At 37.4% G+C, this 16,756-nt stretch overlaps 1 protein-coding gene across 5 annotated transcripts in view; it reads right to left on the reverse strand.

Annotated features, from left to right (window-relative positions):
- Positions 1–16,756, reverse strand: part of PCMTD1 (protein-L-isoaspartate (D-aspartate) O-methyltransferase domain containing 1) — an 81,483-nt gene that overhangs the window by 33,254 nt on the left and 31,473 nt on the right. For 2 of the 5 annotated variants that reach the window (XM_025394474.1, XM_025394476.1), the window contains exon 2: positions 9,001–9,402. The exons of the other annotated variants lie outside the window; for them this stretch is intronic. In XM_025394474.1, coding sequence (XP_025250259.1) covers positions 9,001–9,307 — 307 coding nt within the window. In that variant the 5' untranslated portion in view covers positions 9,308–9,402. The remainder of the gene's footprint in view (positions 1–9,000; positions 9,403–16,756) is intronic. 5 annotated transcript variants of the gene reach the window in all.

Raw genomic sequence — 16,756 nt, forward strand, 5'->3', positions numbered from 1 at the left:
CTGACCTCAGGTGATCTGCCCGCCTCGGCCTCCTAAAGTGCTGGGATTACAGGCATGAGCCACTGTGCCCAGTCTCAAATTTTTCTTAATGCAATCATTTTCCCTGGAAGACATTTTCATCAGCTCTTTCATTCCACTGCACGTCTATTTGTGAAGTACATGAAGATACCTGGGACCAGCATGGTAATAGATTCACATAAATACTCAATAAATATTTACTAGACTAAATGAAGAACAGCCAGTAAGATTAACACCACACTTTTATTGCTAGTTCAGAAGCATCACGCACAATTTCAAGGGTAGGAGATGTGTCTTGAACACTTTCATATCCTCAGCAGCTGGCACAGGGTCTAACATAATACTTGCTTAAAGAATGATAAAGTACATAAATGTAGCTACAGTCTCAAATTTAAAAGGTTCACAACGAAGACTGAAACAAATGATATCCACAAAGTATAAAAATATTTTTCATGTCTTGATTTTAAAATAGTGCCTGACCAAAAAAATATGTTAAATCTATATTATCTGATGGTAGGGAATGATGCATGCCACAGAAGTAAATGTTATTAAGTACATTCCATTCAAAATTAATTTCTTATTAATTTTAGCTGCTTGAAGAAATCTGTCAAAATTCAACAAATATTTTCCTTTTACTCCTAAATAAATTTGCTCTGACTCCAAGCCAACTATCCTTATAAAGCCTGTGAAAATCGCAGTGTCCTCAGAGCTCTATAATAAAGTTATCGTCAAAGTGGGGAGGCAACTAGGTAAAATATACGAGAGGAAAAAAAGGAAAATACTTCGAAGTATTTCTTTTGATACTTTTAAATTTTCAGCCCTGTGATTATGTTACCTACTTCACAAAATAAAATTAAAGAGGAGAGACTGGTACTCAAGCTTCTGCATTATATAATTTAGAAGAAAAAAGTGCTCTTCATTAAGAAAGGAAACAGAGGAGAAAGAAGAGAATTTGGTAACTTTTTGTCACATGTGCAAGAGGGCAGGAAAAACGCAGTTGGGGAAAGGCTTCAACTCTGGAATCTTCTGTACACTGGAGAAGAAACAGGATGCAGGCACCATGTTTAAGAATCCAGCTTGGGAGTGCAGCCTGGAAGATCAAGAGTGTCCAGAGCTTAGTTGCCAGACCTTAGAGGCAGAAATCTATGAATCCTTTGCACGTGGATGTTAAAGAAAGAAGAAAGATTCACCCTTCACTACAGGATAAAGTCAAAGTTGCTCCCAAAAAAGGACAAAGTATTTATAAACATAACATATAGACATGTGAAATCCAAGGAAACAATTTTTGGCAAGGGTGTGGGAGGGTAGATGGACTGACCCTGCAGGAACCAAATCCAGAGAGAATGTGAAGGCAGGTTCCAGATGAGACCAAGAACTCCAGCAGACCAAGCAGCCCTGCCAACTCCAGCCAACCTCTGGCTGTAACCTGACACATTCAGTCCAACATCCAACTCAGCCTAGGGAAGACTGTGTCACAGAGTAACAAAGATAACTCTGTAGGTGCCAGCTCCTACACAGGGAGATAGAGATTCACAAATTCTACACTTAAGGAAACAAATTCAGAACGGTTTAGTACTTTTCTCGAAGTAACACGCAGTCAATTCTCATTATTTACTGTGTAATAGTTATGTTCTAAAAAATACAGCAAACATTGAATTGGCAAAAAAATGAACTGTTGCTCCTTAGGAAAATATGTACATACATAAATATATCAAACAGATTATAATATTAAATCCTGAGAACTCATCCTGGTAGAGGCTATATTATTTATTTTACAAAAGAGAAAATAAACTTAAGAAGTGTTAGTGACTTGCCTGAGCCACCCCACGAACTGTTGCCAGAATTGGGATTCAAGTCATCAACAGGCCCCAGCGCAGACTGCAGCTTGTGACATGCCTTTGGTCATCTCTGTATGACCACGGAGATAAGTAGGCAGAGAGAGCTTCACTTTATCCCACCTCTGCTAGGAAGATGCAAAGCAGGAGACTCAAATTTTTTGTTACTCTCTGCAAGCTCGCAAGTGATCATAAAAGCAGTGTGGGTTTTGATTTGGGGAGTTCAAATTAAGTATTAGTAAGTAGGTGAATTCTCAAGAGAGAAAATTTGCAAATAGTAAGGATTGGCTGTATTTGCTACATAGACAACCTTGGTTGGGAAACAGTTAATCACAAAGATAAAACTCAAAATGCTCAGAGAACCACCTAAGCCACTTCACATCACTGGAGAAATTTCCTCCTAACTTCTAAGAATAGTATGAAAAAATATAACCAGAAGAAATTAGTATGAAAACTTTGTAAAACTTGTATTGCTTCCTAATATTTATTATTTTTATTATTTACTATTACTGTATAATCAGCAGTAATATTATTCATAAACACAAAATCACCTGGGTATTGATTTTCAGAGTTAGCAGCAGTGAAAGAGGTGGTTGTCAGTAATGACTTCTACTGCACAACCAGTGTAAGTGAGGGGGGGAAAAAAAAAAAAATCTAAGAAATAGAACAGTGGTGGCAACTCCATATGGAGCACAAGGGCAGAAAAAAGACGCCCAGAAGCCTAACTAGGACTAAGAAGTAATAGTTCAAATAGTTAAAGAGTTTCATGAATTTCGTAAAATGTGATTAGCCTAAAATAAAAGGTTGTTTTCAAAACAGATTTGCTGACAAAGCCCCAAATAAATCACATATTGAGAACAGATGGGCCAGGCGCAGTAGCTCACGCCTGTAATCCCAGCACTTTGGGAGCCCAAGGCGGGCAGATTACAAGGTCAGGAGATTGAGACTATCCTGCCCAACATAGTGAACCCCGTCTCTATTAAAAATACAAAAATTAGCCGGGCATGGTGGTGCACGCCTGTAATCCCAGCTACTTGGGAGGCTGAGGTAGGAGAATTGCTTGAACCTGGGAAGCGGAGGTTGCAGTGAGCAGAGATGGCACCACTGCACTCCAGCCTGGGCAACAGAGCAAGACTCTGCCTCAAAAAAAAAAAAAAAAAAAAAGGCCGGGTGCAGTGGCTCACACCTGTAATCCAAGCACTTTGGGAGGCCGAGGAGGGTGGATCACCTGAAGTCGGGAGTTCGAGACCAGCCTGACCAACATGGAGAAACCCTGTCTCTACCAAAAATACAGAATCAGCCAGGCGTGGTGGCACACACCTGTAATCCCAGCTACTAGGGAGGCTAAGTCAGGAGAATCGCTTGAACATGGGAGGCAGAGGTTGCGGTGAGCCAAGATCATGCCATTGCACTCCACCCTGGGCAACAAAAGTGACACTCTATCTCAAAAAAAAACAAAGAACATTATAATTCCTAAAAAGAAAAAAAACAAAAACAGAGCGAGGCATGGTGGCTCACACGTGTAATCCCAGCACTTTGGGAGGCCAAAGTGGGCAGAACACTTGAGGTCAGGGGTTCGAAACCAGCCTGACCAACATGGCAAAACCCCGTCTTTAATACAAAAAAAAAAAAAATTAGCCAAGCGTGGTGATGCACACCTGTAGTACTAACTACTCAGGAGGCTGAGACAGAAGAATCAACTGAACCAGGGAGGTAGATGCTGCAGTGAACTGAGATCACATCACTGCACTCCAGCCTGGGCAACAGGGTGAGACTCTGTCTCAAAAAACAAAAAGATTTCCTTTAAAAAAAAAAGAAAAAGTGTTAACAGTATAGAGGAAAAGCTGAGGTTTGTTTTGATGCATAAAACAGAGTATATCTTATAGAGAAACCCTGATACCTGCAGAATGTGTTTTTTGTTGTTTTTGAGACAGAGTCTTGCCCTGTAGCCCAGGCTGGAGCGCAGTGGCGTGATCTCGGCCCACTGCAAGCTCCGCCTCTCGAGTTCACGCCGTTCTCCTGCCTCAGCCTCCCAAGTAGCTGCGACTACAGGTGCCTGCCACCACGCCCGGCTAATTTTTTTTTTTTTTTTAATTAGTAGAGGCAGGGTTTCACCGTGTTAACCAGGATGGTCTCGATCTCCTGACCTTGTGATCCACCCACCTCGGCCTCCCAAAGGGCTGGGATTACAGATGTGAGCCACCATGCCCGGCCCAGAATGTGTTTTATCTTACCAAGAAGAATGAGAGGTGAGGAATGGGGGAACTGACCACCCTGGATCTCCCTAATTTTTCAGCTTAAAGTAAGTTAATAAAGAACATTCTTTAAGAGGCACTTAAAAGAGCATGAAAAAACATTTGAAAATTCTATTTGTGATAAACTTATATCCAAAATATATATAAAGAATACTTACAATTCAATAATCAACAACCCAATTAACAAATAGGAAAAGATTTGACTAGTCATGTCACCAAAAAAATATACAAATGGCCCATAAGCACATGAACAGCTATTCCATATGGTTAGTGATTAGGGAAGAGCAAATTAAAACCACAATGAAATGCTACTTTGTATCAACTAACATCGTTCTTTAAAAAACAAAGTAACAAGTATTAGTGAGGATGTCAAGAAACTAGAACCTCATAAAACGTTGGTGGGAATGTAAAATGGTGCAGCCACTCTGGGAAACGCTTTGTTGGTCTCTTAAAAACATAAATTTACCATACAGGTTAGCAATTCTACTCTTTTAAGAATCTACCTAAGAAAATGAAAACGTATATCCACACAAAGATTTGTACCTAAATGTTCATAATGGCATTATGCATAACAGCCAAAAACTAGTAACTCAAATGTCTATTAACTGGTGAATGGATAAACAAAATGTAGTGTATATCTACATGATGAAACAGCATTCAGCCACAAAAAGGAATAAAGTACTCAGACATGCTACAGCATGGATGAACCCTGAAAATGTAATGCTAAGTGAAAGAAGCTGGATTCAGAACACCATACATTGTATGATTTCATTTATATGAAATGTCCAGAAAGGACAAATCTATAGAGACAGAAAGTAGGTAACTGGTTGTCAGGGACTGGCTGAGTACTGGGAGTGGATGCAACTAGGCATGGGGAATAATCTTTTCAGCACATTGGAAGTATCCTCAAACTGTATTGTGGTAATGTTTGCACAACTCAGCAAACTTCACTAAAAATCATTGAATTGTACTCTTAAACGAGTAAACTTGATGGTATGTGAATTATACCTCATTAGAGGCAGAGGGAGCGAGAGAATATGCATAAGCATGCAGGCAAAAGAGAGAAAGCACAAGCGCTGAGGTCAAAGGCGATATAGGTTAGCTGAATAAGGACCACCTAACATCCCATGACAAAGAGTGAAAGAGTGTAGAGGTCAAACATGATGGCAGCAGATAGCTTAACTAATGCTTTTGAATAACATGGCAACTGCAGTAAGTTTCCTGCTTACCAACTGTCACCTTTAGGAAAGAATGTTGTAGCAGCAAGGTAGTGGCATCTATAGTGCTGGATGACACTGGCAGTCTCCCCAAAATCAATCCTAATAATTTGGGAACTAGGCAAGAGACTAAGAGAAAGTCATTAGGTGGGATGAATCTGTATATGTTTTATAAGATACCTAGAATTTTTATAGTACGGATTATACAAGAATATGAAAATGAATCCCTAAGTAAAAAGGATCAGGATTCAGAATCCCTACCTGAATCACAAAGAGTTTATCATAATAACTTGCCTTCGCGGTTCTGATACTCAATTCAGTTATGGAAAGCAGAGGTAAAATATAGGACGTAGGAGGCTGCTTTTTTTGCATCCTATTTTTCAATGGAATTCCCTGAGAATGAAAAGACAGTACTGAGAGGAGAATCAATTAAGTACTAGATCTTTATGAAAACCCTTAGTTCAGGGAAAATATTTAAGGAGAAGCAAGCAGGACATGAAGAATTACCTTCAATTTGAAATTCAAAAACATGTCTCAATGACACATTTCAGGAGTTGGAGTGATCTATTCTCCATTGTCTTCAATAAAAGTAAATTTATGAATAATTCCCTAAAGTGTGCTTTAATCATAAGAAATTTTCTAAGGAAAACCCAGTACAAAAATTAACCATGCGTATTGGTACTCCCAGCTACTCAGGAGGCTGAGGCAGGAGAATCACTTGAGCCCAGGAGGTCAAGGCTGCAGTGAGCCAAGACCGTGTCACCACACTCCAGCCTGTGCAAGAGACTGAGACCCTGCCGAAAAATAAATGAATAAATTAATGATAAAAGAAAAACCTAACTTAGTCTCACTGAATTTGTGTTTCTGGATTTGTGTTTCTGGAGTGAAGTGGAAACTCCCCAAGGAGTATCTTCTTTAACTGTGTTACCAAATCACAGATGCCCCGCTCTCACTGAATTTGTGTTTCTGGATTTGTGTTTCTGGAATGAAGTGGAAATTCCGCAAGGGGTATCTTCCTTAACTGTGTTACCAAATCACAGATGCCCCACTCTCCCTACTTCGGCCGGGACTCCTCCAGAGTTTACTACTAAATATGTACTACCCATAGGACCCACTGTCTATGGGGAGCACCCGTTATCCCCATCTTGTAAGTGGAAAAGAAAAATGGCTGAGCCATAGTGTTACAGTTTTTTTGTTTTAAATAAAGAACTTCTGTTAATAAGGTGGCTGTGAAGCAGTGGAGCCAAATTTGATTCACTACACTCAGATAATCACAGGGAGCATATGAGCATGCTCCTCTGGATCCAGTTCTAAGTGATTTTTACGGATGTATACCTTCCCCTCCATGACATAAAACACACACAATACACAAACTAAAAATAGAAAGCTGGGTAAAAAAGATAAAGCTTCCTTAGAAGCCTGGTGAATTTAAGACTTATTAGCTGTAATCATAGTTTTACAGACTGTTGTTTCTGCTTCTCCTTTAATCTTTCTCACCAAAGGAATATTCTTAATCAAAACGAGAACAACTATATCTTGGTCTTAACTTAGCAGGATCACACGAAGATAAATCCTGGAATAGTATCCAGGAGCCACTGCCATATATGTAAGATCCATGATTCCCTACAGCCTTGTAACAGGAGGAAACCATCTAGCGCATTGCAGATCATTTACACCAGTGGTCCCTTTCCCCACACTGCCCATGTCATGGATTAAAAGACATTCATGATACAACAAGTTTGACATCTGCCTACAGTGCCATCTGGCCACAGACATCTAATCTCTTGGAGCCTGGGACTAGGCAATGAGTCTAAGAAGGCAACCTCATTGCTGGCAAGATTGCAAATTATGATGCATACCTCCCCCATCCCAAGTTTGGCTAGATTGACCTCCCTCAGCATGAGCCAGTTGGCATATACTAGAGAAGTGGAAGACAGAATAAACAGGCACTTTCAGGCTGGCCAAACATGGTATAAGGCTTGGACTCCAGCCCAGAGTTGCCAGAGCTGGTTAAGAAATGTTCAAGGATAGCAATTCCCATTTTTTTTTTAAAGAAGCAGCTCTCCCTACTCTCACCTTTAGATTTTGCAGACTGTCTCAAACCCTATAGATTCCTTTTTCAAAGAAAACTGGTGATAGAAGTGACAGACATCTGGAAGTTCCAACCTGTTAAGAAATTCCTGTCTCAGGACAGGGAGGAGGGCCAAATTTAAATGCAAGCTTTTAAATTTCTCTTTATCGATGAAAATTAATAATTTCCTATCACCTTTGAGCAGTTCTTATACATTAGGAACTAATTCAGTTGCAGAATGAAAGGCTTCCACCCCCACTCTTTTAAATGAAACAGATGGGAGGTCCCATGACTAACAGAGTAAGGAACTAGCTAGTGTGTACGGAGGAAATTTCAGACCTGACTATACCTTAAAAGTCATAATGTGACCACATAATTTATTGTCCAAACTCAGACACTTAGAGGAATGAAAGGACACTATTAATACCGACAATAGGAAAACAGAGATAAAGTAGGACTGTCCCAGCATACTGGAACATAGTCACCCTACTAGAGGATATGTCATTCTCTATTTAAAATTCTTCAATGATTCCCCATCACTTTAGAGTGAATTTTACACCACATTCTCATCCTTATTAATTTAGGGATATACCTCAACTATAGTACCTATCAGACTACATGAAGGCTGTTGATTTTCTTATGTCTTCTCACACCCCACCCACCCCCTCAAATAATGCTCTATTTTAACATATGCCACACAGTAGCAGCCAGTGAATACGGCAGCTGAACTAAATGGCTTAGTAAACTTCATAGTTGGTCATCCTCCATCCAACATAATGTCTTACAGCAGATCTTCCTCCACCCATGCGTCTTCCACCTATATTCCATACTATCCAGTTGTCACTTCCTAAATATGTGACTTTCAGGCAAGTTATTTAACTTCCCTGTGCCTTTGTTTACTTGCCCATATAAAAGGATTAATAATAGTCTGTACTTCAAAGGAGTATTAGGAACACTGAATGAGCTAATACACACACACTGCTTTAAACAATACCTAGCATTTAACATCCAGTAAGCTCTTTGAGGGCAGAAATCTTAGTCCCTTTTGATCACTGCCATATGTACATGCCAGGAACAACGCTTGGCAGAGCAAACACTCGAAAAGTTTGCTGAAAGCTTAATGAACATATACTTCTTTCTTCTCTATTTTTCTCCAATCCCTTGCTTTACTCTGACAGTGCCACATCTTATATATCCCACATTCTCCTGTCTCTCTAACAAAAACCTGGCACAATGCTCTTAGATAACCATCAAACTTTATATGCCAGAAGACAGAACACTCTACCTGAAATAGATTAAATATTACTCCTGAGTTTCCTGCCTACCAGCGCTTGACTTGAAGTACAGACAATGACTAACAGAGAACAGTCAGTTCCCAGAGCTACTGTAAGTTGAGGATTACACGTGGGAACTATCAGGGTAAGGACTGGGAATGAAAAAAGATTACTACTACTTTGTGTTTTCACATCTAAGTAAGGAAGATACCTACATTGAGTATACACATTCAAACATACTGTATACAAAGTTACAACTCCTATAAATCATAAACCATAATACAAAATAGGCTTATTTTTTAAAATAGAATTTTACAAAAATAAAATTACCTAAAATTAAGCCCACCATTGTACTTAAATATCCGGTTCCACTTCCCAGGTTAAGAAAAGACAATCCTGGTTGAAGTTTCAATGCTTCCATAACTTCAGAATAAATGCAAGGTGCTGACAAGTGGATGTTTCCATGCTTCCAGGCTAAGTCTTTGTAAGCATTGTCTCTGTAGCCTTCCAAATAGTAATCTCCACGATCAATCGCTCTGAAGGCTTGCTCCACTCTTTCAGTACGAATATACTGAGCTTCTTTTAAATTATCAATTAAGTCATCATTATCTTCCCCAGCACTCACAGCTCCTCCCATGATAGTATTCAAATCAAATCATAAATTTAAAAATGAAATAAAATTAGTAGAAATGGCTTCCAATATTGCACTTGATTTCCAAAAATAAATTAATCCTGGAAGGGAAGAACAAAAATAAACAGGTTTAAATTAATGCTCAAAAGCAAAATAACTCGTTTATTAAATGTATGTCATTATAATTAACTACCATTTCTCATGGAAATATTCTGCTCCAGGCATAGTGCTACACTCCTTCTTAACTATATTACTTTATTTAATCCATATAGTAACCACAAAAGGTAACTTATATGATCTCATCTGTACAGATGGGAAAACTGCAACACAAAGAAGTAAGTCACCTAGTACTGTGAAGCCCATTATGGTGGCCACTAGTTACACATGGCTACCTAGATCTAAATTAATAAAAATTAAATACAATTTAAAATTCCATTAGTCAACCTACCTGTATTTTAAGTGCTTAATAGCTACTTGTAGCTAGTGGCTACCATACTGGACAGCACTACTCTGCAAAGTGACACTGTCAAGACTTGATCTCAGGTCTTTAAAGTCAGAAACCATGCCTTTTTTTTTTTTTTTTTTTTTTTAAAGATAGGATCTCACTCTGTCAACCAGGCTGGAGTGCAATGGCATGATCTTGGCTCATCCCCTCCCGGGCTCAAGTAATCCTCCCACCTCAGCCTCCCAAGTATCTGGGATCACAGGCGCATGCCACCACGCTCAACTAATTTTTGTATTTTTTTGTAGAGATGGGGTTTCACCATGTTGCCCAAAATAGTCTCAAACCCCTGAGCTCAAAAGATCCATCCGCACTGGCCTCACAAAGTGCTGGGATAACAGGCATGAGCCACAACGCCCGACCGCCTCCATGGTCTTAATCACTGAGCCACACTGGCTTCTTTACAGTATAGTATAGTATAGTATAGTATAGTATAGTATAGTATAGTATAGTATAGATTAATTTTAAAAATTGATTTTAAATTCCTGAACTTAAAAACAATTTGAAAATGCACTACATAAATTTAAAATGTTAACACACAGAACAACGTATTACTCGAAACACTGAACATAAAATGCAAAATAAACAAACCCCAGGCTCATGTTTATTAACACACTTGTGTGCTCTCTGATAGTTTTGTTTAGCAAACCTTGTTGTGATAGAAACCACAAATTTTATTAACAACTTCAATAGTCCAAGCACTAGAACATGTTTTATACACATACATACACACACACACACACACACACACACACACATTGAACTTAAGAGATTAAACTCAGCATCTGAATGCATCTAAGTGCAACTTGAGAAAACTTAAAACATTTCAAAACATAATACTGAATATACAATTTAAGTTTTATTCAACTATTGCTAGTAAGTTAATGTATCAATTTCTGAATTAATAAATCAGTAGAGGAGAACGTGTGAAATGAAATACCCATGGCCAGTAACAAGAGTTATGACAGTTAACTCTGGCAAGGCTGTACTCCAACTCTTGACCCTAAAGAAGTATACCAATTAGGGTCTCAAGTATCCCTAGGGTCCTCAGGCCCCTGGCACCACTGGGGCAGCTCCCCCAGTACAGACTATCATATTGTCTTTGTGTCCGCTTTGTCCTTTCCTACAATTGCCTCAAGAACTTTTGGAGTAGAGGAAATACTGTGAATTCACATTTAATTCATTCAAACTCACTTATAACAAGTTGGCTGGCTCTAGCACCTTCAATCCTCAGAAATACGTTAAGTATAAGGGCTTACAGCACCCATCTCCTCAATGAATATATTTTGTAGAATGTAGTGCAATGGGAGATGTCAATTCCCTATTCCTTCAACAAGTCTTGGCTGTGGCATCTCGACTTGCTGAGTCCAACTGTAGCATTTCAAGATTTTTTTTTTTTTTTTTTTTTTTTTTAAATAACATGGCCTTTAAGCACAAGTCAACTTTTTCATCTGGCACTCAGAGTGAATCTTTTCCTAAGGTAAAAGAAAAAATGGTTATATTACACTAGGAGATAGTCTTTGTCAGCATCCAGTGAGGCATCTGCCTAAGGATTTCGTAAGAACAATTCTGAGACACAGATATTTGGCAAATTGCTGTACTGTATATGCCACAATTTACTAGAAAAATGATTCCCTTTGAGTGGGCTCTAGGGCTTAAGAAGAAGGATCTGATCCTGCTTAGGTCCTTCTGAATTTCATTCAATTCAAAATTATCATAGCAAAACAATCAATCAAATATGGTCTTTACTACACAGCTCACATTTTTGGTGAGAAAAAGGCAAGAAGAAGAATGAAATAAGAACTACCGCCATTTACTGACAGATACTGTACTGAGTGTATTTGCAGCTCGTTAAAAATTACTATAAGCCAGGCCAGGCACGGTGGGTCACACCTATAATGCCAGCACTTTGGGAGGTTAAGGTGGGCAGGCGGATCACTTGAGGCAGAAGTTCGAGACCAGTCTGGCCAGTATGGCAAAATCCTGTCTCTACTAAAAATACAAAAAGTAGCCAGATGCGGTGGCTCACGCCTGTAATCCCAGCACTTTGGGAGGTTAAGGTGGGCAGATCACTTGAGGTCAAGACCAGCCTGGCCAACATGGTCAAACTCTGTCTCTACTAAACACACACACATAAAAAAAATTAGCTGGGTGTGGTGGCACACAGCTGTAGTCTCAGCTACTCGGAAGGCTGAGCCAGGAGAATTGCTTGAACTTGGGAGGCAGAGGTTGCAGTGAGCCGAGTTTGCACCACTGCACTCCAGTCTGGGCGAAAGAGTGAGATTCCTTCTCCCAAAAAAAAAAAAAAAAAAATCCAATCAAATGACTGCATGGATTTTTAAAAACAATGACTGAAGAATGGATTAGAAAAGCAAGATCCAATAATATGCTGCCTACAAAAGACTCACTTTAGCCTTAGGACACACACAGACTGAGAATAAAGGGATGAAAAATGATAACCAAAAGAGAGCAGGAATGACTATACTTCCATCAGACAAAATAGACTTTAGGTCAAAAACTGTAAAAAGAGACAAAGAAGCAAAGAAGGACATTATTTTATGTCCTGTTCAAGAGAATAGAACAATTTTAAATAGGAGCACCTAAATATATAAAGCAAATATTAATAGATCTGAAGGATGAGATCAACTGCAACACAATAATAGCAGAGGACTTCAAACTCCATGTTCAACAATGGACATATCATACAGACAGAAACAGTGGACTTGAACAACGCTTTAGACCAAATGGACCTAACAGACATATACAGAACATTCTATCCAACAGCAACTGGAATGAGTATTCCCCAGGATATATTATATGTTTGTCTACAAAATAAGTTTCTATGAATCTAAGATCGAAATTATACCAAATATCTTTTCTACTCATAATGGAATGAAACCAGAAACCAGTAACAGAAGGACTTTCGGGACATTCACACACACACACACAAATAAACAATATGCTCCTGAAAAACCAACTGGTCAAATAAATTTAAAAAGAAAATAAAGACATCTTGAGACAAATGAAAATGGAAACGCAACATACCATAACTTATGAGATGCATCAAAAGCAGTTGTAAAAGGGAAGTTTACAGCAATAAATGCCTATATCAAAAGAGAGTAAAGATTTCAAAAAAATTCAAGAAACTAGAGAAAAAAGAACCAGTTAAACCCCAATTAGCAGAAAGAATGAAATAAGATCCAGAACAGAAATAGATAAAATAGAGAGCAGAAAGAAAACAGAAAAGATCAGTAAAACTAAGAGTTGGTTCTTTAAAAAGATAAACAAAATCAATAAACCTTTAGCAAACTAACAAAAAAAGAAGGCTCTAACAATAAAGTCAGAAATGAAAGAGGAGATACCACAACTCAGAAGATACCACAGAAGTACAAAGGGTCAAAGAGATTACGAACAATTATCCACCAACAAATTGGACAACCTAGAATAAATTCCTGGAAATGTACACCCTACCAAAGTTGAATCAAGAAGGAATAGAAAATCTGAACAGACCAATAACAAGCTAGAAGACTGAATCAGTAATTAACACATCTACATCAAAGAAAAATTCAGCACCAGATGCCTCAAGGTGGAATTACACCAAACATTTAAAGAACTAATATCAATTCCTTTTCAAATCCTTCCAAAAAATCAAAGTGAAGAGAATACCTACAAACTCCACTTACGACTCCAGTATTGCTCTGATACCGAAGCTAGACAAAGACACTACAAGAAAAGAAAATAACAGGCTAATATCCCTGATGAACATATCTGCAAAAATCTTCAATAAAATACTAGCAAACGAAATTCAACAGAACATTAAAAGGATCACTCACCACCAAGTGAGACTGATCCCTAGAATACAAGGATTGTTGAATATACACAAATCAATAATGTGATGGATATACCCTATTAACAGAATGAGGACAAAAACCCTATGATCATTTCAATAGATGCAGAAAAAGTAGTTAACAAAACTCAATATCCTTTCATAATAAAAACTCTCAATAAATTAGACACAGAGGGAAGATACCTCAACATAATAAAGGCTGTATATGAAAATTCCACAACAAACATACTCAGTGATGAAAAGTTGAAAGGTTTTCCATGATCAGGAATAAGGATTTCTATTCTTACTACTTCTATTCAACACAGAACAAAGTTCGAGCTGGAACAATTACACAAGAAAAAAAATAAAGGGTATCTAAATAGGAAAGCAAGAATTGAAAATACCTGTTAATTGATAATATAATCTTACATGCAGAAAATTGTAAAGACCCACCAAAAAACTATTAGAACTGCTAAACAAATCAGTAAAGTTGCAGGCTACAAAATCAACATACAAAAGTCAGTAGCATTTCTTTACACTAACAACAAAATCAATCCCATTCACAACATCAAAAAAAAAAAAAATACCTAAAAGTAAACTTTAATCCAGGAGGTAAAAGATTTGTATACTACACACTATTAAATATTGAAAGAAAATTGTAAACAACACAAATAAATGGAAAGGTATCCCATGTTCATGGACTCACATAAATAATAGTTAAGATGTCCGTACTGCCAACAGTGGTTTACAGATTCAACGTAATCCATATTAAAATTCCAATGACATTTTTCACAAAAATAGGAAACAATTCTAAAATTTGTATAGAATCATATAGGCAAAAAGAAGAAAACTAGAGGCCTCACATTATCTGGCTTCAAAGTCTATTACAAAGCTATAGTAATCAAAGCAGCATGGTACTGACATAAAAACAGACACAATGACCAACCAAAGTAGACGGAGAGACCAGAAATAAACTCCACACATTTCTGGTCAACTGATTTTCAACAAAGATACCAAGAACACACAATGAAGAAAGCACAGTCTCTTCAATAAGTGTTGCTGGAAAAATCAGGTATCCACAAGAAGAAGAATGAAATTGAATCCTTATCACACATCACATACAAAAATCAACTCAAAACAGATTAAAGATTTACATATAAGACCTGAAACTATATAACTATTAGAAGAAAACATAGGGGAAATGCTCCATTACATTGGTCTGGGCAAAGATTTCTTGGATATGACCCCAAAAGCACAGGCAACAAAAGCAAAAATAAACAAATGGCACTATATCAAACTAGAAAGCTTCTGTACAGTAAAGCTTTATTAATTGTTTACAAGCAGTAAAGTGAAGTGATAACACATATAGTAACCAAAAAAAAAAAAAAAACCCGCAAACCATCCATCCATACATCTCATAAAGGATTGCAAACCATACATCTGACAAGGGATTAAGATCCAAAATATAAAATGAACTCAACTGAATAGCAAGAAAACAAATATGCCAATCAAAAAACAAACAAAAGACCTAATAAACAATTATCAAAAGAAGACATATAAACAGCCAACACACATGAAAAACTGGTCATCGCAGAAATGCAAATTAAAACCACAATGAGATATTACTTTATACCTGTCAGAATGGCTATTATCAAAAATACAAAAGATAAGTATTGGTAAGGTTGTAGAGAAAAGAGAACTCTTGTGAACTGTTGGTGGAAATGTAAATTAATACTGCTGTTACAAAAAACAGTAAGGCTCCTCAGAAAACTAAAATCAGAATTATCCTATGATCCAGTCAGTAATCCCACTTCTGAGTCTATATCCAAAAAGACTGAAATCAGTATGTCAAAGATATATCTGCATTCCCATGTTCACTGCAGCATTATTCACAATAGCCAAGATATGTAAGCAGGCTGGGTGTCCATCATCACAGAAATGGGTAAAGAAAATGGTGTGTGTGTATGTGTGTGTATGTATATGTTTATATATATAGGAATTTGAGAAAAAGAAAAAGGTAAATATAGATTTACCTTATTTTATATATGTAAAATCCATTTATATATATAAATGGATTACTATTCAGTCTTTAAAAGGAGGGTAATTCTGTCATTTGCAATAACATGTATGAACCTGGAAGACATTATACGAAGTCATAAGACATACTAAGACGTAAGACAGGCATGGAAAGTCAAACACCACATGATCTCACTCATATGTGGAACCTAAAATGCTTGAACTTATAAAAGTAGAGCGTGAAATGATGATTACCAGAGGCTGAGGCAGGAGGGTAGATGGGGGAAAGGGGAAATGCTGATCAAAGGGCACAAAGTTTCTGCTAGACAAGAGAAATATGCTTCACTAATCTTTACAGAATGGTGACTATAATAAATAAAAATGTACTGTGTTATCTCAAAATTGCTGAAACAGTAAATTGTAAATGTTTTCACCATACAAAATGACAGCTTGGTAAAGCAAATTTTTTAATTGGCCTGATTTAATCATTCCACATTGTAAACATATATTGAAACATCATATTGCACCCCATAAATATACAATTATTACTTGCTAATTAAAAATTAAATAGGATTTTAAGGAAAAACCAAAATTATAAAGAGAATTACATTACTTGGTGTGGGGGGTGTGGGAGAATGACACACTGTTTACATAGTCAAAATACTATAAACATAATTGCTTATTTAGTTTTAATACTCGTTTAATCACACTGAGTGAGAGACGAGAGGAAAGGAGTGGCATGGGAGCTAAAACCTCATCTATGATGACAGAATGTAAATGCTGTCCAAAAGTAATGAATAAAAAGGAAAAGCAGCATCTTGGTTAGCAATGTGTACGTTAAATACCCTACAAAACGGCTATATGTGTTAAGTTCCTTCTGGAATGTGAGCCTGAGGGTGAAAACAGGTGAAGCCAGGGATTGCTAGGCTTTGGCATCAAGGCTTGCAGTATCTTTACAAATTATATTACATGTATTATTTGAACAAAATTGGTGAGTAAAGGTAAAATTAAAGGGGTTATAGAGAGAGCACCAATGAAGTATAATAAAGCTATACGGAGAGTTTCCTAAGGAATAAAAATACATTAATAAGACAGTCTAGGGCAGAAAAAT

This window comes from Theropithecus gelada, chromosome 8 (assembly GCF_003255815.1).
Source record: "Theropithecus gelada isolate Dixy chromosome 8, Tgel_1.0, whole genome shotgun sequence".
NCBI classification, from domain to species: domain Eukaryota; kingdom Metazoa; phylum Chordata; class Mammalia; order Primates; family Cercopithecidae; genus Theropithecus; species Theropithecus gelada.